The following is a 27,831-nucleotide window of genomic DNA, read 5'->3' on the forward strand; positions in this document are numbered from 1 at the left end:
CCAGTTGTGTCCATATTGTGTTTTGCCATCTCTAACCAAGACTGTCCACTATTTTTTAAAGTTAAGATGGAAATCTCTTGAGAACAAGCTATTTTAAAATAGGAATATTTTTCTTTCTGCCACGGGCCAGAGGAATGAAATAACCACTTTTCTCACATTGATTTGGCTCTCTGGGCTCCCCACGTTATGAAAACCAATGAAAGCAAAAGTGAAAAACAGAAAACAGAAAAATATGATGTGGCATGTCAGAAAGGGTTAGGAGATCATGGGAAGAGAGAAGAAAATGGTAACAAGGTATTTTATGATATTAAAATCTTGGTATGTCTCCAGTAATAAACAATCATAGGTTTTCCCCCTTTTATTCTGTTCCTTTGAATAGTTTTAGAATTTGTTTGAAAAACATAGATAACAATTTCAAGTAAAATAACGTAAGGTTGGATAAATTAGAGAACGTGAAAAAGTAGAAACACTTTCTATTGTGTGAATATGAGATTTGCTCATCTGAGCTATCTGCTGATATTATGCTCTGGGTGGAATATAAAAAGGAAATATTAGGTGATTTTGATGAAAGGAATGAATTATAGGATACATTATATAATAAATAATTATATGTATGTATACACACACACATATTGCATCTCTTTTCTTCCTCCTTTTCTCCCTCCTTTTTTACTCTTCTCTTTACTGAATTCCCCATAAAGTCATTATTTTTGTGCCTCATCCATGTTTTAGGCTGGTGACTAATGTCTAGTTCCGTGTTGTGTCTACATATTTGATAACTGTTTGAAAATTGAACTTGTAGTCAAAAAAGAAAAACCTGGTCATCTTGAATAACAGATGCCAGAAAGCTGGTTGGTGTAATGTTTTCCCCAGTTAAGTGACTGAATTGACCATTTGTTTTAGTGTCTGGTGAAAACAACCTCATCAGAGAACCAACTCTTCTGGCACCAGAAATACCATGATATCCTGCCAGAAACTAGAAACCTTTGCTTTTTGCAGGTTTCCAATGTAGGTCCATTAAAGGAAGTGGAGGCTGGTGAAGAAGTTGAGAGATGACCAGGAAGAGTCAGACTAAGGGTCAAATGTGATGGCTTCTTGGTTGCCCTGTGCAAACCAGAACTACTGTGCTCCCAGCACATTTATGAAATTCACCATGCACTCAAGAATGTGAGGGAGAGAAATTGTGGATTTCAGTGTTCACAGACATACAGAATCTAAATATGCTTTTAAAAGCTAAAGGTTTTTAAATTTTTTTAAATGGATAAGTAATGCTATGCAGATATCAAGTATATTTACTTTTAATAATTATATACTGCATTAATTGAAATTTCAGTATCAATATTCAAAAATTGAAGTTCTCAGTAGAAATAGGTCATGTTAATCACTGCTTATGTGGATTTTTCAGCCATTTTTAAGTGGAAGTAGACCATAGGATACATGGCCATGGGAATCAGTTGTAGTACCTTGAGTTGAGGAGGCGTTCAACTCTGACTCAGGGGTTGGCAAATTACTGCCTAGAGTCCAAATATGGCCAGCCACCTGTTTTTGTAGATCAAGTTTTATTGGCCTACATCCATTTTTTGTGGTTGCTTTCATGATCAGTGGCAGAATTACAACAGAGAACATAAAACCTCAAGTATTTACTAACTGATTGGTCACCAAAAACATTGGCCAAACTCTACTTTGGTGTATATGACATCCTTGCCCCATTGCTCAAAAGGCCAGGTTTGGGTTCCTGTGATGAAATGCATACTTTGCTGTTTAAGAGTCTCCATTTTATTTATTTCCAGATAGAGCCCCCTAGGTGTACCCTACAGGAAATAGGTTGACTGAAATTGAATTTAATATTTCCCAAAGTCAGCATTTTAAGAACAAGGTTTTCTGGCAAATCTGAAGAGAAAGCAAAAATGAGTTGTTCAACTGAAGGAAGAATTTTCCTGCACACTATTCAGGTTTCAAAGCAAAATCTCAGTTGTGTTTCTGGGAAAGATATTGCATTTGGTAGTTGTATTTTAAAAACAAAAACTAAATTGAAAAACTGATGAACAATAAGTAGACTTCCATAAGGCTGCTTAGCTGCTCCTTTCCCCCTCCCTCCTTTATTTATGTAACTGTAACTATAACTTGAAAAGACATTTTTGTTTTAAGTTAACATCAAAGTCACAGTTCCCCTAGATTTTGTGGGGGTTTTTTTCTTTTTGTTTTTGTTGTTTATTTATTTTTTCAGTATTAGGGATTAAACTCAGGGCCTCACACGTGCTAGGCAAGTGCTATACTACTGATGTATACCCCTTTTTATTTTATTTTGGGACAGAGTCTCACTAAGTTGTCTAGAGTGGCCTCAAATTTGTGATCCTTCTGCCTCTGTCTCCAGAGTTGCTGGGATTATAGCCACCACACCTTGTTCTCCCACTTACCTCTAAAGGAAACAAAGTTTTGTTTTTTTTTTTTTAAAAAAAGCAGATTGGGATATAAATTTCTTCATAAGGAGACAAGTTCCTCTCTTTCTGAATTCCCACATAAAATTTATAGTTCATATTTTCTAAAAATTATGTTGACTATCATTGAGTAGCTTATTGATAGGCAAGAGAGTAAATGGGAGTAAAAACAAAACTGTTTATAAAGGAATTTGCTAATCTTTTCATGTGTTGTATTAATCCTCAAATTGTAAGGATACAAGTCTCAAATTTCTTTTTGAAAATTTATTTTTAGTGTTTTTTAGAGGTGAGATAATGTTTCAATATGATGAAGAACACAACATTACCCAGGTAGGTTTTAAAGTTTTTTTTCTTATTGTACTCTTAAAATGTGAATTTGCATGTATTTAAAGATTTGTTGAAGGTTCAGATTATTTATCCTATTTGCATATTTACTTTTATGCCAAGTTTAAATAAAATATGTATTATTGAATCCCTAGCTTTATGGTAAGGACTTGAATCCATAATCATAGTATCTTGTTAATAATTATAGTTTAGTTTTCACTAGGTTTGCTGCTAAATAAGAATGTTAATATGATGCAATTTCATTACCAGTTTAAAATTTAAAATTATCTTAAAACCTCCTAGCAACAAGAAATATCTATATTGAGTCTAGGAATAATCTTCCGTATCTAATTGTGTTCCCCATATGGGGGGTTCAGTTACAATGGTATCAACCTTCCCATAACCTATATTGGTTCAGAGAATCCCAGACAAACATGTTATTCATTTGGTGAATATTCCCTGGGCACCAACTATATGCTAGGCCACGAACTAGGTGCTAAAAATGCAGTAGTGGCTGCTATCGAGTTTCCCTTTATACATTGGGGTCTTGTTACTTAAATCTGGGGCTGTCATGAAGAGAGCTTTACTAGTGTTCTTTTGAGGGAACCCTTGAATTGAAAAAAGACAGAAAATAGCACATAAGAGCTGCTGACTCAGGATTTCTTTTAAGAAAACATAAACCAGAAACTGGCTTAGCCAGTTAATATTGATTAACTTTTGAGTACCACTCCCTCCACCCTTTCTATGTAACAGCAATTTGGGAGCTAGGGATATAGCTCAGTTGGTAGAGTTCTTGCCTTGCATGCACAAGGCCCTGCGTTCTAATCCCCCCCAACACACACATACACACACACACACACACACACACAAATTAGTTGAATCTATGTAACAGCAATTTGATCATCTGATGGACAATATTCCATGGGTTAGGATTCAGTCTTTGGGGTGTAATTCTTTGAGTGTCTAACAAAAGTGCAAAACAACTTCTTGTTAGAGTATATAACAAACAAAAACAAAATAAGTGATATTCATTTTATTCTTAATTTTTTGCTTCCAACAGAATCAAGATATAACTAATGGCACCTACTCTGGAGTGCTGTCTCTAAGTGAATTGAAGTGAGTACTCTACTGTTTGATTGAAAATTTCAGACATCAACTGTGGAAAGATACTTGATGAGCTGTTTTTGCTTTGGAAACCAAGAATGGGAAGAGACAGACCCAAAGGATATACAGTTAATTTGTTCTTGCTTACTAACCAAACTAACCAAAGTCAGCTATCATCAACTATTATCCCCATGAGGTTGTTCTCTCTGATGCTGTGAAATTACACAACAATTTCATTTGAGTTATTTGCATTTTAATATGATTTGGTATCCAGCATGATTCAAAGGGTTCCAGATAGGACTCCATGTATACCGTTTGTTTATGTTTTTCATGAAGCCTCAGTGATTCAAAAGTCAGAGAAAGATTTTTGTTAAGTAGACCTCGGCTTACAAGGACAAGAACAATGAGAAATGCATTATAAATAGCTGCCCCCAGTTAGAGCAGAGTTTGAAAATGTCAGCCAACAAGATGGCCTAGGACATAAGTAGTCTTACTCTGTCACAGAGAGACACAACTTCATGAAGGGGGCATATACAGAGTACCAAAAGACATCCCAAGGATCAGACAGTAGAGCAGGAGGAGCAGTTAGGTGTGCTGGAGGGCCCTTGGAAACTCCCAGGAAGGAGGTGATCTCTGAGTACAATCAGAGGAGTGAGTGGCTCCTGCCAGTTTGAAGAGCTAGCTGACTATTTCAGTGGTCCTTCTCTTCTTCCTTTCAGACCTTGCCTGGAGCTATCTAGAACTATTGCCCATTCCTTGGAGCAGGTTTCTCCCCCTCAGCGGTATTGGCATTGGCACCGGCACTATTAAGCTTGAGGATTCTTTGTTTTGGGGGTCTGTCTTATGCATTGTAGGACATTTAACAGTATCCATGGAGTAGCACCCTCCCAGCCAGTGCAACAACCCAAAATGTCTCCAGACATTGCCAAATGTCCTCCCACTCCCACTGAAAATCCTTGCCTTAAGGCGAATTCTTTAATTAGATTTCTTTCATCCTAACTTCAGTGAAACTCTGAAATGTTGAAGAAATGAAAATATTGTTGGAATGGGAATGGTAGAGAGGATTGAGAGAAATTCCTGAAGGGGAGTTGTGAGGAGGGGAAGGCAGGGCTGGAGAGTGCTAGAGAGGGCAGGCTGTTTGAGTTGGAGAGGAATGAGGAATTAATCAGAGGTACAGGATAAGTGGCTTGCCCCTCTCAGAAATGCTTGCCTGGGGCCAGCTCTTCCTCTGGCCCTCTGCCAGAAGAAGCTGCTGGTGGTGGTGGGGGGGGGTGCACTAGCTTAATGAATAACAAGATTGTTCCACCATAATTTATATCTTGCTCTTAGCTAGAACCAGTACAGCTCCCGTCTGATTAGTTTCCCCTGACATATAAATAATTTATTTTTCCCACATAGCAATCTCTCATTATGCCCCGTGTTTCTTCAAAGTGAACACTGTGAGCAATAAATACCACATGCTTGATTTAAATGCTAAAAATCTAACTTGTTTTGAATTTCACATCACTAATGGTCGCCTTAATGTCAATTTCTCTGATTTTATTAACAGACGATCAGAGCTCAACAAAACCCTACAAACCTTAAGTGAGGTAATCACAGTATACCCTGTACCTTGTTTGTAATCATTGTTACTATTTGGGGGGAACCATGGAGTTTTGTATTCCCTGGGAGATATGTATTCAAATTCTCCCAAATATGTCATGTAAAAGAGCGAATGGACTAGCATCCAAAAGTCAGAACTAGGAGCAGTGAGTGGATATGAAGGAGATAGATTTTCCTTCCTGTAAGACCAAACATTTCTTAAAATGAAAACTCCAGGAGAATGTGCTCCCTTGTGTACTACTGAGCTTTCTGGTGCTGGAGGAATCCCAAGTAGAACTTGTATGACCTGAATAACTTTTATCTAGCAGGAGTATAAAAGGGGTGATCTCTAAGGATACTCGTAGTTCTAAAATTCTGTGATTCACCCTGGGTCGTCTTTTCCAGCTGTCAAAATAACATATAATTTTGTTTATTTCAGACTTATTTTATAGTGTGTGCTACAGCAGAGGCCCAAAGGTCAGTCACCTTAAATTCTTTAATAAATATTTATTATTTCTCCATTTGGGAGAAATAAAGTATTAAGGAGTCTTCATTAAGTTGTAAATTCACAGGCTTTCCTCTAACATAAATACATAGTTATTAGTGACATTTTGGATTTATATAGTTTTATTTTTCCTAACACTGATCATTTCGTCAATCTATCTTTTAATTTCCTTATTAAGCACTGAGGGAGAGGTATCTGATATCAGACCATTTGCCTCTGATTCTATGAGGCTGAGGCTCATCAATGTTCTTATCTCTGAGGGCTACCAATATGACCAAAAAATGGCTCATAGTGGTCCAGGCATGGTGAAATTCAGACAGAAAAGAGGAAACACAATATGGAACTCAGAATGAGAAGAAAGAGGGAAGGAAAAGATTGGAGGAAGAAAAGAGAAAAGTGGAAATTAAAATGTATACAAGAGAAAATCAGAAATTGTCCAACAATTATTGGGGTTGCACAGATAAATAACCCTTTTAAATTGCATCCATTGGTTGTCCTGCATAAGCCTGCATTAGCCAGTGGCTTATATAGCAATAATCTCACCATGAGAACCATGAGTGTTCTATGAGAGTCCAAGTCCTAGAAAATGATAATTTCCACTCATCAAACTGTTCATTGGTACAAATCATGACAAGTTTTCCATGAAATTATAAGTTGACTCTCTGTCCCCTATTTATGTTTTTAATTCAGTTCCCTTGCCTCTTCATTTTTTGCAGCATTATTTTTTTTTCCACCTACACCAAGACTAAAGTAGAAAGAAACAGGGAGAATGTCTTAAATTCTTAGTTATCTGATAATCTAGATTGCCAGAGAGATTTGGGATTTAACAGACCTTGACATTCATCTAGACTGGTTTGTGAAAGGGTTCCCATGATGGAAACTCAAATGTCTGTAGACACCAAGCAAGTAGCCAGCTGTGGCAGTGGGAGACTAAAGGTGTCAAGGTGCTTACCTTTGCAACCAAGTCTCACCCCAGTCTGTTCATTGTACAGACAGGCAAAACAAACCACAAGCATCTGTTTGCAACATCTATGAATGTGAATCTCTATAAATGTCATATATAACATTCTGGTTATATATTTCTCTTTACAGCACATTAAATTGTACATTCACAATAAAACTGAATAAGACAATGAATGTGTGTGCTATAATGGTTGCTTTGAAAAGAGTACATATTCGACCAATGGGTAAGTTGTCTCTATTGCTGTGTTCATTTACTCATTACTCTCGATGTGTGCTTTTATAATTAAAAATATAATTAATAAGTTTGCATATGTTTCAGCTTTCTGTTTGACTCTTTTGTCCTTGAGAAATTTTTAGAAAGCTCAAGAAGGTTATTTTTCCTGATTTCTTATAAAATTTCAATATGCCATCAGAAAACTTGATAAAAACAAACCCTGTTGAGAGGGAGAATTGTTTGGATTGTTACTGGGATATGTTTACTTCTTTTTTGAATTAACAAGCAAAAAATTGTATATATTTTTGGTGTCCAGTATGATGTTTTGATACACATTATGGAATAGCTAAATCAAACTGTTTAACATATACATTACCTCACATACTTATCATTTTTTGGTGTGGTGAGAACATTTAAAATCTTAGCAATTTTCAAGTATACAATATATTGTTACTTAGGGTAGTCACCATGTTGTATGATAGATATCTAGAACTTATTATTCTAACTGAAATTTTGTGTCCTTTAACCAACATCTCCCCAGTCTGGGAGCCACCATTTCATTCTCTGTTTCTATGAGTTAGACTTCTAGATTCCACATCAGAGTGAGATCATGTGGTATTGTTTTTCTGTGCCTGGCTTATTTCAATTAACATAATGTTCTCCAGGATATGTTTACTTCTGATTCCTCTTAGGTGTTGAACAGTGATTGATGTTACATGAATATAACCAAACAAGAAAAAAAAAAGCATTCACTCAATTACCATTTTTGAGCACCTACTATATAATTGTGTAATTGCCAATACAAAGGCATTTGATTAATTTTACCACCAGTTATAGACAATCTCTATTTAACATGCAGGCAGTATAAGAACCATATATTTGATGGGTCTGAACTTCTACATTACTTTATTCTTGACCATGATTTTTTTTTCCTTTTCTTTGTGTCTCCTTCAGAAGAGTGCTGCTGTTCTGTCAGGACACCTTGCCCCTCTTCACCAGAAGAGTTAGAAAAACTGCAGTGGTACGTAGCAAACTTTGTTTGCTTTTTTAAAAAAAAAAAAATATATATATATATAGGCATGTAATTTAATTTCCATGCTAGCTAAGGATTGCTGGAAATAGGGGAGTGAAGAAAGGCTTTGAATTTTAGGGAAAATGTCATTTTCTGTTATGAAGTTTCAACTGAGACCATTGCCTTAAACCAATGATATGTAATCTTGGCTGAGCATCAGAATTACCTGAGGAGCCTTATGGATATTCTGACACTGCACAGTCTTACCAACTAAATGTTATGTCATTCAAAAAAGTTGCCAGCTGGCTGGGTTGTGGCTCAGTAGTAGAGTGCTTGCCTAGAATGTGTGAGGCCCTAGGTTCAATTCTTAGCACCACATATAACTAAAATAAAATAAAGGTCCATCGACAACTTAAAAAAAAAATTAAATGGCCAGGTTGATAGATGAGAAATGGCTTTTCAGTGTTGCCTCAGTTGACATTTCTCTTATTAAGACTGAGTGTGGACATTTTTTTTCATATATTTGGGGATCATTTTGTATCTTTCTGTGAATTATGTTTTTATGTCTTCTTTTACTTTTTATAATAGATATTTGATCAGTTTTTAAGAGGACTTTATATATTATGAGTGTTAGCTCTTTATCTGTGGTATGTGCTAGGGATTGAGCTCAGGGCCTTGCACACGCTAGCCAAACACTGAGAATTCCCAGCCTTGTCCATTGTCTTTTTTGAATTTGTTTATCATGTTTTTTTCCTGGAAATTAAAAAAAAAATTATGTGACTACATTTATCAGTCTTTTCTTATATTGCCAGTAGATTTGGAGGCATGATTAGGAAGCCTTTTGCTACATCAAGGTGGTAGAGGCATTTTCCCTTTTATTTTTATATACCTGTGTGGTTTCATTTTTCACATTAGATTCATTGAATCTATTCTTGTGTGTGGTGTGAGATATGGATCTAATTTTATCTTCTTTCAAATGTTTAGCAGAATTTATTAAAAAGCACCATTTATTAAAAATTCCATCTTTTTCCAGGGGTTTGACGTGACTCCTTTATTATATATACTAAATTTTGATAGGATTCAGGAGGCTGAAGTAGGAGGATCACAAGATTAAGGCCAGTCTAGGCATCATAGGGAAACCCTGTCTCAAAACAAATAAAACAAAATAAACAAATATTGGTCTAATTCTAGATATTAGAAGAAGCTGTTGAGGGTACATGGAATTCTTATTACTGTTTTTGAAGTATTTCTGTGAGCTAATATTTGTTCAAATTAAAATGTTTTAAAGAAATACTGATTCTTATTCACCCCTCAGAGATTCTGATATAATTGGTCTGGGACATGGCTTAGATATCGAAAGCCTTTCTATTGATTCTAATCTGTAACTAAGTTGAGATTCACTGCCTTAAATTTATCTCTTCAATGGAGGAAACTGGGAGATAGATGCTTCAAAATAGCAGAAGACTCTGACAGTTACCTATAATGTGATCACAGGGGTATAAAAAATAGACATAGAATAAAATAGGAAAGAAATGAATGAAAATGTTCACAATGGTTACCCATGATTGACTTGTCTGCTGGCATGATGAGTATTTTTTTTTTTTACTTTTTATTTCTTCTTACCATCCCCTGCTTTTCAGCATTTTCTAATTTTTTCTATGGTCAGATAAAAATTGTATTTGAAAAAAAAGACATGCATTTTTTTTTAAAATGTGAAAGCTTCCTATATAGAATAGAAGGCTAAGTGTAGTTTGTCTGCTCTGGGTGAGTTATATTTCTGGGGTATATGAAAACATTGAGCTCAAGGAATAGCTAAAAGTCTTTGGTTAAGGATTTATAGCAATTTTTTTTTTTTGGCAATAAAATGTGAAGAGGAACATACCTCATTAAGCTTGACATCCCCTATTAAGCTGGAAGGTTGAGACTCATTTGGGGGATAGAATTTCTGGAAGCATCAGAATGAAAGCAGAAGATCATCCCTCTTTTGAGGCAGCCCTACTATACCCTAATGGCTACCCATTCGGGGAGGTATTAGGAAGAAGAAGCAGGGCATAGAAAAGAAGGCAGAATGTGATCCCAGTGTCTGGCTAGGGCTATATCATTAACTAGCTGTGTATTCAATTTCTAGAGTAGCTGCTTTTTTACCTTCAAAGTTCTAGGTAAAGTGAGGAAACAAATTAGATCTCCATGAAATTAGGAAGTGGATTAGATAAGCACATCTCAAATATTCCTGTGTCTATCACTCACTGAGGATCTGTTAAATTGCATATTGTAATATAGTAGGTATGGGGTGGGGTCCCTGGATTGTGTATTTCTAGCAAATCTCTTGATAAAAAGCCAGTGCTGCTGGTCCCTGGACCCCACTTTGAGAATTGAGAATCTAGGCCATAGAGCAGCGCAGTGGTTCTCAATTCTGGCTGCATTTTGGAACCATGCGAGGAGTTTCAAAAACACCAGTGTCTGCTTCCCACTCTCAGAGACTGGTCTGGAGTATAGTTTGTACTTCTGGGTTTTTACACTCCCTCCCTGAAGTGAGATGATTCTAATGTGCAGCCAAATTTGAAAACCACTGGGCTAGAATGATCACCAGGATCTTTCTAATGTATTGGTTCTTAAGATGGATGGTATGTTAGAAACACCTGGGACACTTTGAAAATGTGCTGATATATTAAAGTGGCTTTCTGGAAAACCTGTATGTTTAGATCTAGATCATATAGGTCTGTACATATGTAAAAGTTTATTAAGCTCTGAATGTCAGGTGAGAACCCTCTATGAGGGCCATATCTCTATGAGTAAGCATATTCAGATGGGTACAAATGCCCAGCCCCACTGCCAGAGACTGCAGGTCAGCTGGCACTTCTCTTTATGGTTGTGACTGGGCTTATGCCCCTCCACTTAATAGTCCTCCCTCCTCTCACTCAAGAGAAGCTCCAAGACACATTCTCCTTGGTGTTCTAAGCCTCCAAAACTAGGTCCATCAGAGACATCCCTGGGTGATCATTTGTTGTCCCCTCAAATTTTCCCCCCTATAGACTAATAGATCATGTGCTGATAGTAGGTGAGTTCTTCTCAATCTTTGATACTCAGGAAAATCACCTGAGAGTATAAAAAATACACGTGCCTAGGACCTCCACACCCCAACACCTCGTCCCAAGACCAACTGCATCAGACACTAAGGAGTAAGCCAGACAAATCAATCTACCTATTTCTCTCTCTCTCTCTCTCTCTCTCTATATATATATATATATATATATATATATATATATATATATATATATATATATACACACACACACACACACACACACACACACACATATATAGAGATGATTTGTTTTTTAAAGTTCATTGGATAGTTCTCATGCTTCGAGGGCAGATGATTTACAAGCCGGGGACCCCATTCCTTTGGCTCCAGTGTGATTTATCTTTGCATTCAACCAACTTTTCTTGGTCATTTACCATGTGCCAGTACCACTATGTCAGACTATAGCAGTATGAAGTTGGTTAATACAGATTCCTAGTATATGGAAACCACTTGGGTCATAGGGCATTTAATAGCTCCCTTCCCTAGTAATACATGGGAATGCTATAGGATCCCCTCAGTGGAGTAATAAATGATAAGGCAAAGAGCCCCAGAGCAGCTTCAAATTGGTGAAACAGAACTAGGGGGTCTAAAAGAATGTTAAAAATTCTTCCCCCTAGAAGTAGGTGGTAGAAGCAGTCAGGGGCCAGTGGCAGGGGCACAGAGGGTGTGACATGGCAGAGACTGGAAGTGGTACATCTTTGATGTAACCATGTCAATTTGGTGGTGTCAGATGGCTGCCAGAGGAAGGAGATTCACTCCTCTGTAGCACATTTGTGTCTCACATGCATCTCTGATTTTTTTCTTTTAGTGATTTGCAGGATCCCATTGTCTGTCTTGCTGAATATCCACATGGCCCACCATTTTCTTCTTCCAGCAAACCCATCCCAGTTGCTCCTCAGACCACCATCTTTTCCCAGATATCCAGTGCCTTCTCTTTTGCTGAATCCCTTAATCATCCCCCTGTGACCCAGAACACTCCCTCTCTGACACAGAAGAATCATTTTTCTCTTCCCCAGCCTTCAGCTCCCATAGCTTCCAGCCCTGCCATCAATATGCCCACCCAATCTGGAACTCTCTCTTCCCCTCTGCCCCAAACCAATCCTTCCCATACCCCACCACCTGTGAAGTCCTCACTTCCCTCTCCCACCACACCTGCTCCATCTGCATCTTCAAATGACATCAGCATCAGCACACCTCCTGTCAAAACAGGTAAGTATAAGAAACCAAGCTGCTCCTGTAGTAGTTAGGATTTGGCCTGACCGGCAGCTGCCGGCTTGCAAATCAGGATGTGTGATAAGACCATGTGGAGCCTTTCTTTTTTGGAAAGGGAGAAACATTTAGAAGATCTAGGCTTAGGTCCTCACAGACAAGGTGATCTGGGACAAACAGTTTGACTCCTGCTCTACCTATTCTGTGTAACTGCACTGCGTTAAAAATGATGGCAGGCATGAGAATACTGTGGAAACTGCAAAGGGCTCCCAGGTGCCAGGTAGGCTTAGTGTTACCGAGATAAAGGCAAGATGGAAAGAAGCAGAGAATTCTGGATACTCTGGAGTTTCAAGTCAGTGTGTAAGAAACAGATCTTCCTCTACAATTTGGAGCCTGGGAGGCAAAGCCAAATTTTGGGTGACATTAGATTGAAGCTCAGGTGTTGTTTTCCACCCCCTCTGTCATGGCTCTAGCATCACCAGGAAATTTGGAGCTCCTGCCAAATGAGTTGTTAATTCTTCCACTTTGCAATACCCTCTCTTAAATAATTTTGGAAATAAATATTAACATTTTAGGCAAAATCATAGGATCATTAGGGCTCTAGTCAAGGGAAGTTTCAGTGGCTGGTAAAGAATAAAGTTCAATTGAAGTTTGTTAGTCTAGGCCTGCAAAATCCATCTTTCCAAAGCTATTCCCATCTATCCTTAGAAACAACCTAAGGGGTTGCACAAAAACCATCAAAGTAGCCTCCTCATCCTATGCTTCTACTCCTGGGGCATCAGAAATGATACCTGCAGAAGATGCATATTGGAGTATTACCTGGTAGCCAAAAAGTAGATAAAACTTAATTCCACGGGAGAGGAATGATTACACAGGATATGCCGTCTCAACCCAGTGACTATCATGTAACCATGTAGGTCATTAGAACAGCTATATAAAAACTCTTGGGGGCATTTTTCAAGTCTGGATGTGAATTTAAAAAGGCCCAGTGACAGATATTTTGCTCACCATGTTTATAATAGTGTGAATACACAGGGATAAAGATTAGAAGGGAATATGCAAAATAATAGAATGTTGGTGGCAAAATGAAGAGACTTTTTTGCTGTTAAAGATAGGTTTATATTCTCAGTTAAATAGACTATAAAAATCAGGCTTAGCTGAGAGTCCAGCTCTCAATTAGATACACTATAAAAATTAGGCTTCCTGAGAGTCTAGCTGTTGATTTCTTAATTTTTTCACAAAAGGGCTTCTAGTGACCCACATAAAATCCTGTGTACATGATATAAATTAAATGCAAGTAGATTTGCAGTGGTGTGATATACACTAAATACTCTGATACGCTTTTATATTTTTGAGTTAGGTTTATTGAAGTATATAATTTACGTACAGTAAAATTTATCCAATTCTGTGGATAAATGAATTTTTTTCTTTCTTTGGTACTGAGGATTGAACCCAGGGACAATTGAACAGAGTTACCAGCCCCTCCCCCCACCCTTTTTTAAATTTCAAGATAAGGTTTCACTAAGTTGCTTTGGGTCTCACTAAATTGCTGAGGCTGGTCTTAAACTTGCCATCTTCCTATCTTAGCCTCCCAAGTTGCTGGGATTATAGGTGTGCACCACCACACCCAGCTAAGTGAAATTTTTATTGTTCTGTGCAGTTGGATAAGTACCCATAGTCATGTAACCAATATCACAATCAAAATATATAACTTAGCCGGATATGGTGGCTCATGCCTGTAATCCCAGTGGCTCTGAAGGTTGAAGCAGGAGGATTGCAAGTTCAAAGCCAGCCTCAGCAAAAGCGAGGCACTAAGCAACTCAGTGAGACCCTATCTCAAAATAAAATAAAAAATAGGGCTGGAGATGTGGCTCAGTGGTTGAGTGCCCCTGACTTCAATCCTTGGTACTCCACCCCCTCAAAAAAAAATGATATATAACTTTTCTACCACCCCTAAAGTCCCCTTGGGTCTCTTTGAAGCCAACACTTACCCCCAGCCCCTCCACCACTAATCTGTTCTATTTCTCTATAGTTTTGACTTTTCTAGAATGTCATATGACAAGAATCACATAGTATGTGGCCTTTTGAGCTTGGCTTCTTTCACTTAGCATAATGTGTTGGAAAACTGGTGATCTACCCATGTTGTAGACTGCATTGTCATTATTTCCTTTTTATCACTGAGTAATATTCCACTGTATGGATATATACTACTGGGATTACAGGTGTGTGCTGTAATCATGCCTGGCTCATGACTAAGCTTTCTTAAGAAAGCTTTTCTAAGCTTTCTTTCTCTGGGGCAATTATCTAAGATCGGGTTGACCAGATCAGATCAGGGTCTTTGTATGTTTATCTATGTTTATCTTTATTAGTGATCTTTCCATCATGTGTTCATAAAACAATTTTCCTCTTTGATACAGAAATTTTCAACACCAGCAGTGTTTCTGATCTTGAGAACCAAGTGTCCCAGATGGAGAAGACTCTGTCCTTTGGCAGCTTGGAGCCTAACCTTGCAGGCGAAATGATAAACAAAGTCAGCAAACTCCTTCATTCTCCTCCCGCCTTGCTGGCCCCTCTGGCTCAAAGGTATGGCTTAGCAAACTAAAGAGGTGCTAAGAGGGGACCCTCTAATAGTAAAGATGCTGTTTACATGATGAGTTATAGCCAATTGTTTTTCTCTCAAGGACTAAGTTCGTTTGACTTCTCTACATTCTGCTTAGAATGGGGGAGACAAAATGAGAGTGCTAAATTTAAACTGCCGTCTCTCTTTACAGGTTGCTAAAAGTTGTAGATGACATTGGCTTACAGCTGAATTTTTCAAACAAGACCATAAGTCTAACCTCCCCTTCTTTGGCTCTGGCTGTGATCAGAGTAAATGCCAGTAATTTCAACACAACTACCTTTGCGGCCCAAGACCCTGCAAATCTGCAGGTACAATCTAATTTTTTATGGGAAAAGTATTTGACTATTTCTGTGTATCCTTAACATGTTTCCTTTCCCACTTGGAGTCCTCATCTCATTATTTCATATCCTCTTTTTCATTTAGTAGCAACCAAAGAGAGAAGCAGGAGCCATTTTATGTAGAAGTACCACAGATCAAGCCCTTACAGGACCCTCCATCTTAATTAGTCATGTTTTCCATCTCCTTGTTATACCAGTTCCAGACATTTTCATTATCTCTTACTTGATTTTCAGGTTTCTCTGGAAACTCAAGCTCCTGACAATAGTATCGGCATTATTACTCTGCCTTCATCGTTGATGAGTAATTTGCCAGCTAATGATGTGGAGCTAGCTTCCAGGATTCAGTTCAATTTTTTTGAAACACCTGCCCTGTTTCAGGTAAAGTTGCTGCTCACTGCTTTTGGTTTGCATTTCATTTGGAGGTGGGGGATTTATTCCTTTTAACCCTCGTATATTTCTACACCTGCTACAAGTCAAATGAATTGCTGCAACTCTGCAGTTTATATTTATTCATAGCCTAATGGTGCTGGTGATGATAACTAACTGTAACAGACACTTACATAGTATTTACCAATTGCCAAGCACTACCCTAAGCATTTACTAATGTTGACTCATCCTTCTAGCAAAGCTATGAGGGAGGAAACTACGCAATGGAGGCACAGAGAGGTTAAGTAACTTGCTCAGGGACATTCAGTTTAAATGGACTAATATTATGTTCCTTTGAAGATTCATGAGGTCCTATTGTGTTAATCTATGCAATTTATCTCAGGATTTATGGCATTATAGTGAAATAAGGTCTGCTTCTAATTGTGGTCCCTTGGGAAAGTCACTTTATTCCTGGACCCTCAATTTCTGACCTACTATTATAAAATAATGTGGTTTAAATGTCTTTTGTGTCCCTTCTAGCTCTAAAACTGTGATCAAATTTTATTTTCCCTTGTCATCTTGCTGATTCTTTGGTGTTCTAGGACCCTTCTCTGGAGAACCTTTCTCTGATCAGCTATGTCATATCATCAAGTGTTGCAAACCTGACTGTCAAGAACTTGACAAGAAATGTGACAGTCACACTGAAGCACACAGATCCAAGCCAGGTGAGGAGAGGCCAGTCTGAGCTGCTCATTGACTAGGAACACCTTATGCAAACTATGTCCATAAGACATGACTTGAGAAAGACAGCAAAAAGGATCTTGAACTCATTAGACTCATGTGTGAGACTAGAATTGCATAGTTACTCTGTAGGATCTTAACACACCTAGTAAATGACCACCTAGTATCCAAGAAGGATGGATGCAAATGCAAGCTCTTGTCAATTGCTGAATTTCAGTGCATGTAGGTCTGATTTTCACCTCCATGAGATAGCCTTTCAGCTCAGTTCACTTTGAACTTCAGCTGTGACCTCTCTATTCACAGTGTGGTTTGCATACTGGAAGCATCAGCATCACCTGGGAGTTCGCTAGAATGTAAGCTCTCAGGACCCACCCCAGGTCTACTCAGTCTGACTGTGCTTTATCAAGGTCCCAGGGCCATCCCTATGCATGACTGATATGCTTGAGGATTCATGACCTATATGGGGCTCCCTCTTGTGGGGACCACATAAAACAATAACTCTCAAAATCAAGCATGAGATTCTGTAATAAAAAATACCATAATTTTTTTCCCAATTGCTTTTCAGTTCAGAAAATTAATTAATTATGATTTATCTTTCTACTGCAGGATGACTTAACAGTGAAATGTGTATTTTGGGACTTGGGCAGAAATGGTAGGTTCTAGTCAAAACCTTGTCAAGATCCTGAGTGGGTGATTGGAGAAGGTGGGGAGTCATGGATGCTGTGGCCTTGCTGATAGGACAGATATTCTTTCTGATGCCAACAGGTGGCAGAGGAGGCTGGTCATCCGATGGCTGCTCCGTCAAAGAAAGGAAGCTGAATGAAACCATCTGTACCTGTAGCCACCTTACCAGCTTTGGGGTCCTGTTGGTAACATGACCATGCTCAGTGGCCTTGTATTCTGGGACTGAGGGGAAGCTGGGCAACATATCTGGATATCTAATCTAAAGTATGACTTGAACAGATAAGCAGATAGCATGGTATATGGCAAAGTTATACACCAATGAGATTACTTTTCTAATAAGCAAATGCATCTAAAGGAAAATATCTGAGTATGAATACAAACGTTTTTTCACATTCTTTTTTTTCCCCATTACTGGGGATTGAACCCAGGACCTCACACATCATACAATAGGCAAGTGCTCTACCCCTGAGCTACATCCCCAGCCCTTTTTAAATTTTATTTTGAGACAGGGTCTCTCCAAGTTGCCTAGGCTGGCCTCCAAATTGCAATTGTCCTGCCTAAGCTTCTCGAGTCTCTGGGATAACATTCTATTGCCAGGCTCACACTCTACTTTTACATTTAAAATTTCTCCTTTAAATGACTCAGACAAGGAATTTAGATTACAATGGACAATAAAAATTGTTTAGTTTGCAAAGCATTTAAAAAAAATTTTTTTTGAAGGGGGTACCAGGTAGTGAACTCAGGGGCACTCAAACACTGAGCCACATCCCCAGCCCTATTTTATATTTTATTTAGAGAGGGTCTCGCTGAGTTGCTTAGGGCCTTGCTAAATTGCTGAGGCTGGCTTTGAATTTGTGATCCTCCTGCCTCAGCCTCCCAAGATGCTGGGATTACAGGTGTGTGGCACTATGCCTGGTGCATTTTAAAAATCTGAAAAACATTTTGACATAAACAATCTTTAATCTCTTTCACAGTCCTAAAAGATAGGTAGCATGGGGCACTGTTGTTGTTTTATTGAAATTATAATCAAAGCTCATGGCATTTCCCTAACCATAGAATTAAGAAATGTAAGAGCCAAGAGCCAAATGCCAGTCTTTAGAATCCCAGTCCAGTGCTTTGCCCATGCATTGTAATGCAGTGACCAAGTACATGGGATTTAAAGTCAGGCTCACCTGAATTTGAATGTGACTCCTCCACTTCCTAGCTATGTGACCTTGGGCAAGTTGCTTAACCTCTCTGGATGACAGTTTCCTTGTCTTTACCTGATTATAATAATTGTGCCTACCACATAGGTTGGTTCAATGGACTACAGATGGATACCTAGCACACTCAAAAAATGTAAATTATGATTCATTTGTTTATATAAAAATATTTGATCATTGAAAGCATTGTTTTCTTCTCCAGGACCTATCTCGGACATCCTTACCGCCTGGTCAAATGATGGCTCTGACATTTATAACATATATTGGTTGTGGGCTTTCATCAATTTTTCTGTCAATTACTCTTGTAACCTACGTAGCCTTTGAGTGAGTATCCTTAACTGGAAATTTGGATTGTAGGACTTGATGCTCGCCTCCATCACCAAAATGTATTAATTAAGCACTTTCCTCAACCTGCCCTGCCCTGGCTTCTCTGCTTGCTTCCTCCCACAAGTCTTCAAGTTCAGTAAAGGCAAGGATTGCAGCATAATTGTCTCTGTACCCCAGAGTGATGCCTGGTACCTAGTCGACATTTAGTGTGAAATGAAAGATGGGGACACACCCTGAAATCCAAGACCTTATAGTCTGAAATAGGCTACAGCAACACATGAAACAGAATAACTATGAGTAAATTAAGCTTCTAAATTATACTGAACAAGCATAAAAGATTAAATATATTAACTGGTTTAGAGATAATGAAAAAGGGTGTAAAAAACCTCACTGGAAAAAAAAAATAGATACTTGGTGGGTGTGGCTTTGTAAGTCAAAACAGGAATGACATTCCAAAAAATGGCTTCTCTTGGCTCACCAGAAAGGTTCCTCTAGTCACTTTTTGGGGAAAATTCTAACAAATTCTATTGAAAAATAAAGAACTAGGCATTCTTGTTATATTAGCTAATTGAAACAATATGTAGATTCTGGGATTTAGATTTTGGACACTGATCAGGAAATGTACAAATTTATTTTCAGTGCCAAATTTAGGGTCCAGCTGTGACTACAGATCTTCTGGTGGACCTTTGGAAATATTCTTAGTGAGACTAAATTACCATAAAGCCAGCCATTACTCAGAATGATTTCACCAGTTCTAATTTTGCACATATAAACATGTACATGTCATCAATTAGCTGTATTTTCCTATGCCATTACATTTAGCTATAGTTTAAACTCTTTCCATGACCTCATTTTAATTAATAACCTAGGATAATATGGGAATCTGGCTACATTTTGAAGATCTGAATTTAGTAGTCTATTACATGAGAAGGAGCAGCAATGCTTCTAGAAGTAGTTTGGGAAATATGGGGTGGGTAGTCAGTAGAATCTACTACAAACTATTTAAAAGTATGGGTCAACAGTCAGCATGTAAAAAGTCCCACAGAAATCCATACACAAATTTTCCATATGGTTACCATAGATGATTTGGTTAAGATTTTTCCTTTGTTGCTGATTTTAAAGTCCCCCATACATACACCCACTCAGAGACAGAGAAAATTTATACATATCTTAGACATTTACCAAAGAATAAAAATAAACTGCCTAGAACTCATAGATAGCCTGTCAAATATGCTTATGCAAGGGTTGGCAAAATGTAATGTTAACCTTTTCTTGCCCTTTCCTTTTAGAAAGATCCGGAGGGATTACCCTTCCAAAATCCTCATCCAGCTATGTACTGCTCTGCTCCTGCTGAACCTAATATTTCTCTTGGACTCATGGATTGCTCTTTATAACACAAAAGGCCTCTGCATCTCAGTAGCTGTATTCCTTCATTATTTTCTCTTGGTCTCATTCACATGGATGGGCCTAGAAGCATTCCATATGTACCTGGCTCTTGTCAAAGTGTTCAATACTTATATCCGAAAATACATCCTTAAATTCTGCATTGTTGGCTGGGGTACGTATAAATTTGCTTTCATATGCCCTGTACATTTTCTCTAGTGTTTTGATTTTTATTAAGGTAGAAACATGATGAAGCAGATCACATTTGGCAAGTTTCTAAAACAGCTTTCTATTCCTACAGGCTGCACTGTCCGCAGAGCTACCTTGTGTAATATTTTTCTAGGACATGGTATTTCCTCTAGATTTATTATGAATGTAGAACTCTTTGAGGTTGGACCATGAATCCTTGTTGTACCTCCAGCAACTGAATTTGAGCTAACACAGAAAGTGCTAGAAGGTACCAGAATGTGCTCAATAAATTAAAAATGTTTGTGGTAATGAGGCCAAATTCTCCATCCCTGAGCTCTTGGCTAGTCTTGTTCTGATTTATACCTCCCACATACCAGACACATGTATGAGAATGATGTACTCCAAAGGGCAGAGTAAAAGGATGTACACGTAAACCAATGTAACTTCATTGCCATACTGGCACAATATTTGAGATCATGTTACCTATTGGTGGTGGGTCACAAAGCCTTAGACTTCCCCAAGATCTTGTAGGGCTTCTTCAAATCCTAACCCAATGCAGATGCCTCCTCAAATCCACCTGATTTTCCTTGACTAAAGATAATCCAACTGCTGCTTGAACACTTCCATTATTGGGGAGCTCATTATCTTACAAAGCAGCCAATGATCACTTTCCAAAGCTCTTCAGTTCCGTTTTCCCATTAAGTTCACTTGGCTCCCTGGAGACATTTACCAATGGTTTTGCTGTCAAGACAAAATCATCATCATCATCATCATAATCATCATCATCATCATCATCTGATACCTCTTCTGCCCAGGAATCCTTTGGATTATTCACAAGTAGTATAATGCCCAATTTTTCAAGGCATTTTCACATAAGTCACCTTATTAAAATCAAGCCTGTGGGGTACTTAAGGCAGTTTTTGTCAACTCCAGGTGAAGAAACTGGCTCAAAATGCCAGTGTGATTTATCCCCAATTCAGAAGGCTAGAAGTCAGCCAAGCCTGCCTTTCTGATTCCTTGTGCAGGCCCCTTCTACTATATTACAGCTGCCACCGCCCTGCAGACTCCCTCTTCTTCAGGCTCAACAGTCCCTACACGCCAGGAGTGCAAACCTTTCATCATCCTTATCACCCTGCCTGTCATTCTTTGTGAAGAAAAATAAAACAACCTTTTCCCCTAACTTGCCCCAGAAAGATAAGTCCCTGTTCTGGATATTGGGCACAGATTCTGTCTTCTTTAGAGAAAGCTTAAAGGTCAGACGCCCTTGTGAAGAACAAGCTGCCCTACTATCACGATTTGATTTTAATTTATTTTATTTAATTTATTTTGTGGTGTTGGGGATAAACCTAGGGCCTTGTGCATGCTAGACAAATGCTTTGCCACTGAGTTATATCCCCAACCTTCCATTATTGTATTTTTAGGAAAACATCTTTCTTAGGAAATTATCATATGTCAATATCATTAGAAGGTTCAAATACGAAGGATTTAAATGAAATATTACATTGTACCAGGCATTCCAGCCAGTCTGTGAAAGCAATTGTTTTTTTATTTCTCTGAGCCTTGAGTTAGATGGCTGGTTGGTCTATATATATAGGTGAGGTGGTGGCATAGAGCAGGTGGGTAATGATCTAGAGGGATGAGAAGCCCTCTTTCCCAGCCAGAAACCATTTTAAACTTATAGGAACTTCTCATTTTCCTCTTCTTAAACTCATAAGCCCTTGAGAGAGCCAATAATAGTGGCAGCCACCTCTCCCATATCAGCTAGGATACGCTGGGTTCTAAATAATCAGGATTTGGGGGGATAGGGATTTTGGTAGAGTACTTGCCTCACATGTACAAGGCCCTGGGTTCAATCTCCATGCACCACAAAAAAAAAAAAAAAAAAAGAATCAGGATTTTGGTTTCATTATGAATGATTCACCAGGAATTGCTTACTCTTAAATTTACATTCCAGTCATGTGTAAGTTAAGGGTAACACTCATTGCTATAACAGATAAGCCTTGAAATCTCAGATGATTATCTCCTGCTTATACATGGTCCAGTTACAAGGAGTAGAAGAGTTTCTGGTCTTGCAGTTTTTCAGGGATCCAAGATGATGAAGACTTCCTGGAAATGGTGCTTCCAAGGTTACTCTGAGTTTTGGGGAAAAGAGAGTAAAAGATCTCACAAGGGCAGACCTGGAGTGGAATTTATCACTTCTGACCAAATCCCACTGACCAAAACTTAGTCATGTGGTGTTACAGGATTGGGGACTTACAGGAAACTGAGGCAGCAGAAAGCACCCCCCCCTTTTAAACTCCAATTCTAGGGATCAAGTCAGAAAGATTTAAGACAAGTCACTACAGTTATAGGTTTATTAGAAGGGATAGGAAAGGAGAAAGGGAACACTCTCAAGGGAGAGAGTGGGTAGTCTCAGAGAGGAGAGGAACAGCATGACTCTCCAGCTCTCCAGATTTATTGGAGATCCCAGGGAAGTTTCCAGAGAGTCCCGCCCAGATTCACCTTTTGACTTTTGACTGACAGCAGATGACATCAGACCTTCAAGTCCTTACTGCCAAGGCAACTTTAGATCACTTTGGCCTCTGCTGACCAGTTCTAACTGGAACCTATTCTTACAGATTTTATGGTTGGGGGAATTATCCTTATCTCCCTGAGTTCTGGGATCTGATCTGTGTAAAGGTCACAAAAGTCCCCCAAACTTGTGTTCTTCTTATCAGCATTTCAGGGCCTGAATTTCTCCTGCAGATAACAGGTAGTTTGCTAAGGAATGTAACATATCTTGTCAGCTTAAGCCAGACAGGGCTACAAGTAAATAGCTTTTTAAAAGTAAAAGTGTGTGGGATCAGCACAGTGGGCCCCATTTATAGAACTAATCCCCTAACCTCATGTTCCTACCACTTCCATCTGTCCGTTCCCTATCATGGCCATGCACACCTGGCTGCCAGGGAGGCTGAGAGGGTCTATCCATGTGTCAAAGAGAAAAAGAAACTCATTTGGTGAATAACCAGTCTCTACCATGCCACAAGAAGTAAATGGAATGATCTTTAGTCTTTTTTTCTCACCACCTTTGGTTGTTAAAAGTATGTGTGACCAATGTTTCCCATCTTCCAGGGGTACCAGCTGTGGTTGTAGCTATTGTCCTGATTATATCCCCACATAATTACGGGCTTGGATCCTATGGAAAATTCCCTAATGGCTCACCAGATGACTTGTGAGTACAAAATTCCCTGAGGTATTGTTAAGTAAACTAGAAAATAAAATTCTCCAAGAAAATGGAGGATCTAATCAGCATATCAACTCCAGCTGTCATCATAATAAAATCTAATCATATTTAACAACAGCCTTCACTGTCATATGTAATGAGATAAGGTAGTTGGAGATGCAATTATTTAACTAATGAATTAGGAAAAACTATATTGGAAATATTTTATTAGCCTCTCATAAAAATGAAACACATTATATTAATAAAGCTCATGAAATAGAATTGCTAGAGTTTGCAAGGGTGAAATCCTGAATGTCTAAAAATATTTTTTGAAAATATTTTTAATCACCAAGTGTCCTAAGATAGATTCTTGTCCTTAAGAGCCATAAATGGTTGTGGACAACAGCGGCTTTATCATTTTTTTCCTCCTGTAGAAAATGTTTTAGTGATACATTATAGACTCAGTGTATCATGTAGAACACTATTTCATCATAGTAATGTGATTTCCCCTTTTTCTCCCCCCCCCCCAAATTCCAGTTGCTGGATCAACAGCAATGCAGTATTCTATATTACAGTTGTGGGATATTTCTGTGTGATATTTTTGCTGAACATCAGCATGTTCATTGTCGTCCTGGTTCAGCTCTGTCGAATTAAAAAGAAGAAACAACTGGGAGCCCAGCGAAAAACCAGTATTCAAGACCTCAGGAGTATTGCTGGCCTCACATTTTTACTGGGAATTACTTGGGGCTTTGCCTTCTTTGCCTGGGGACCAGTTAACATCACCTTCATGTATCTCTTTGCCATCTTTAACACCTTACAGGGTAAGCTCTACACCATTAAATACGAGCTGAATGATCCCAGTTGTATAATAAAATATCACTACTAAAAGAGTATATGCAAAGTAGCTTAGTGGTTTAAAATACATTCATTGTTAAGATTTATTGCTGAGAAGAAGAGCTTTGAGATTCTTGGAAGAAAAGTGTTCACTAAATTCAAGAAATTGTGCTTTTTTCCTCTTTATCCATTGTTATCTCCTTGGAGAGAGAAACCTGCCAGGAACTCTTCTGAGAGAGCCAATTACTCTTCCTTCACTTTCTTGTTTCCTTTTTTATTTTTTTCCCTTTTAAACTAATTTATTGAAGTAGAACCATAAAAGCACACATACTATACATGTCCATAGGAAGGCTGGCCACTTCAACCTAGGCCAGCATTTGATTTGGAGACATCAGATGATAAATGGAAAGGGAATAAACAGACCCAAGTGGCAACAGTCTTCCCAGAGGCTAATCCTTAGAAGTTACTGAGCTGACTCTGCAGCACGAAAGGGGCAGGCTCTGCATGTTGCCTTTCCCTTCTGAGCTTTCCATTTGTTAATGAAACTCAACAAATGTTCCTTTTGGAACCCTCATAGTTGTATTTTTTTTAAGTTTTTGTATTTTTAGATTGTCTTTATTTTGTTTGTTTGTTTGGCTGTTGTTAAATATGGTGCTAATCATATTTAACAACAGCTTTGAACCCAGTGCCTTGCACATGCTAGGAAGCACTCTGCCATTGGGCTCCAGCTTCAGCCCCATAGTTGTATACTTTTTTTTTTTAATTTTTTTTTTTAGTTGTAGATGGACACATTTCCTTTTATTTATTTTTATGTGGTGCTGGGGATTGAAACCAGTGCCTCACATGTGCTAGGCAACTGCTCTACAGCTGAGCCACAATCCCACCCCCATAGTTGTATTCTTTATGAAAGCAAATGACTAATTTTTTTAGAGTACTGTTATAAAACACTTGTCAGCTGTTAATTTTTAATGGAAGTGCTTTGGCATTAAAAGCCCAGCAGGCTAATAGGTTTACATACAATAACAATAATTCACTGTCCCTTGGCTTCCTTTTATTCCAAATCCTTGCTTGAGATTCTCATTGCAGTCTCTCATCTGCTTGTTTTCCTGTTGCTTTTAGCTCCCCTAGCACCCTCACGTAGTTCCATCAGGCAATAGATCATTTTGCTGGTTTTCAAAGAAATCCCACCCAGAACCAGAGTGGTGGTACACACCTGTAATCCCAACTGGGGAGGCTGAAGCAGGAGAATCACAATTTCAAGGCTAACATGGCAATTTAGTGAGACCCTGTCTCAAAATTTTAAAAAATAAAATAAAATAGGTTGGGGATGTAGCTCAGTGGTAGAATGCTTGGCTAGCATTTCTCAAGGCCCTGAGTTCAACCCCTAGGACTGAAAAAAGAATCCGAAAAAAGAAATCCCACCCTGATATGAATTCAGATATCTGATTTGGTCATTAGTTCTTATTTTATTTGGAGGAAGCCCCAAATATGCTTATTGGTTACATATGGTTGTTAATTTTATCTGTAATATACCAGTCTCCAAATTGGTATATCCAGGTATCACATTACATGGTATTAAATACCAAAACAAAAACAACAGTAGAGAAGAGCAAATTATTTCTAAGGGTTTTGAGAAAAATTTTATTTGCTAACAATGGCATACTTAAATAGTATATACTTTAAGACAAACAGTTTATATGCCCAAATCACATTAATCATTAACACAAAAAACTAGGTATCCACCCTCACGTTTAATGTGGAAAATGAACCTACCTGTTTTTCTGTATTTCTCCAGAAAATCTTCTTATTTGAGTTTGAATGAATAGAAAACATTTTCTGCTTCTTCTATAAAAGAGAACTAATGCCTAATTCACAGTGCTTTTGAGTTGATTAAAGAGAGCTATGCATAGGTTCTGATTTGGGCTGTGTGCATCTCCATTTTGACCTCTCTGACACATGTTGTTTTCCCCCTAATGCAACCAAGGGTGGCCTCCCAGGGTGACACTTTGAGGAAAGGATACAATATTCAGACAGCAGTCTTGAGGGTGGGCATGTGTACCCTATTAGAAGAAAATCTGGTATTTCAAAAGATTGTGTATTTCAAAAAGATTGTGTATTTCAAAAGGGTTGTGGAGAGAGAGAGCACCTCATAATTCATCCAAACATTCAGCAAATATTATTGGCCAGAGCCTTGGGGTGTGGCAGAGAGAGAGGTGTGAGGAGCCTTGGCCTGCATAACTGGGGATGGAGGTGGAGTCTGAGGGCCCCTTCAAATCTTCAGTTTGCTCTTCTTGCTGAGACATCCCTGGAGAATGTCCTTAAGCAGGTTGGTGGGCAGCAGGAAGATAGTTAATGAGTGCACTGGGTGTACCACCCAGGCAGGCACATTGGGAAAAGGCCAAGCAAAGACCTGACAGTGGGCCTGAGAGAAGAATGTGAGACTGTGAAGGAGATGACATTTGAAAAAACTTGGAGATGGATTATGAATCCAGAGGGAGGGAGAGGTAGGAGCCAAGGACCCACCAAGGTGGATGGCTTATACTACCAAGTCAGGGAAGGCCAATGACAGAATGTGAGAGGAGAGACAGTGAACTTAATTTTGGAAATGTGAAGTTATCATTGTTTTTATATATTTTTGGGTTTTGTTGTTGTTGTTGTTGTTACTGGGGATTTAACCCAGGGGAGCTCAACCACTGAGCTACATCCCCAGCCTTTTTATTTTTATTTTTTTATGCTTGAGACACAGTCTTGATAAATTGCTTAGGGCCTTGCTAAGTTGCTGAGGCTGGTTTTGAACTTGCGATCCTCCTGCCTTAGTCTCCCAATCGCTGAGATTACAAGCTTGCACCACCAGGCCCAGCCAATAAGTATTTTTTATCTTACAAAAATTTTTTAAAATGAGGGGCATTCTCTGGGTGCCTTTCCATAGCAAGCCTTGAACTTAGGACTTTTTTAGTAAATGTGTAAAATTTCACTTTGCCTATAGCTGCCAAAGATTTTATTTTTTTGCAAAGTAAGCTCATGATATTCAGGTCTTATTTGAAATTTATTATGTTATGGTTTGTTTTTCTGTTTTCCCCCTTTAGGATTTTTCATATTCATCTTTTACTGTGTAGCAAAAGAGAATGTCAGGAAGCAATGGAGGCGCTATCTTTGTTGTGGAAAGTTCCGGCTGGCTGAAAATTCTGGTAAAAATTAACCTTACTTTTTCTCTTCCTCTTAAATCTCAAGGAAAGGATGTATAAATTAAACTCCAAAGCAATCATTGCTAAGGGGCCCTTGGATCTGAAAATCAAAAAACAGAACCTGTGCAACAGAAGCCTATGGATTGTGAACATTAGGGGGAAAACCTAGTGAATAGTGGTGTTTGGGAATTTTACAAGCAATAGAATTAGTGGACTGGCTGCTTCTTGAATGAAGGAAGCAACAGTGACATTTTTAGAATTTATTTCCTGTTGAGTTCATGTTTTTCATTTCCCAAAGTAATTTTTAATATTTTCCTTCATAACT

At 38.4% G+C, this 27,831-nt stretch overlaps 1 protein-coding gene across 7 annotated transcripts in view; it reads left to right on the forward strand.

Moving 5' to 3' along the window:
- Positions 1 to 27,831, forward strand: part of Adgrg2 (adhesion G protein-coupled receptor G2) — a 111,022-nt gene that overhangs the window by 77,732 nt on the left and 5,459 nt on the right. For all 7 annotated transcript variants that reach the window (XM_046425850.2, XM_046425851.2, XM_058573084.1 and 4 more), the window contains 18 exons: positions 2,713 to 2,768; positions 3,823 to 3,878; positions 5,416 to 5,455; positions 5,887 to 5,924; positions 7,045 to 7,139; positions 8,084 to 8,150; positions 12,035 to 12,435; positions 14,853 to 15,018; positions 15,207 to 15,363; positions 15,628 to 15,771; positions 16,362 to 16,484; positions 17,107 to 17,152; positions 17,266 to 17,369; positions 18,589 to 18,710; positions 20,003 to 20,271; positions 23,397 to 23,496; positions 24,025 to 24,308; positions 27,408 to 27,509. In XM_046425850.2, coding sequence (XP_046281806.1) covers positions 2,713 to 2,768; positions 3,823 to 3,878; positions 5,416 to 5,455; positions 5,887 to 5,924; positions 7,045 to 7,139; positions 8,084 to 8,150; positions 12,035 to 12,435; positions 14,853 to 15,018; positions 15,207 to 15,363; positions 15,628 to 15,771; positions 16,362 to 16,484; positions 17,107 to 17,152; positions 17,266 to 17,369; positions 18,589 to 18,710; positions 20,003 to 20,271; positions 23,397 to 23,496; positions 24,025 to 24,308; positions 27,408 to 27,509 — 2,370 coding nt within the window. The remainder of the gene's footprint in view (positions 1 to 2,712; positions 2,769 to 3,822; positions 3,879 to 5,415; positions 5,456 to 5,886; positions 5,925 to 7,044; positions 7,140 to 8,083; positions 8,151 to 12,034; positions 12,436 to 14,852; positions 15,019 to 15,206; positions 15,364 to 15,627; positions 15,772 to 16,361; positions 16,485 to 17,106; positions 17,153 to 17,265; positions 17,370 to 18,588; positions 18,711 to 20,002; positions 20,272 to 23,396; positions 23,497 to 24,024; positions 24,309 to 27,407; positions 27,510 to 27,831) is intronic.

This window comes from Marmota monax, unplaced genomic scaffold, assembly GCF_021218885.2.
Source record: "Marmota monax isolate L192 unplaced genomic scaffold, Marmota_monax_Labrador192_F-V1.1 WCK01_AAM20220418_F8-fsc00203, whole genome shotgun sequence".
NCBI lineage: Eukaryota > Metazoa > Chordata > Mammalia > Rodentia > Sciuridae > Marmota > Marmota monax.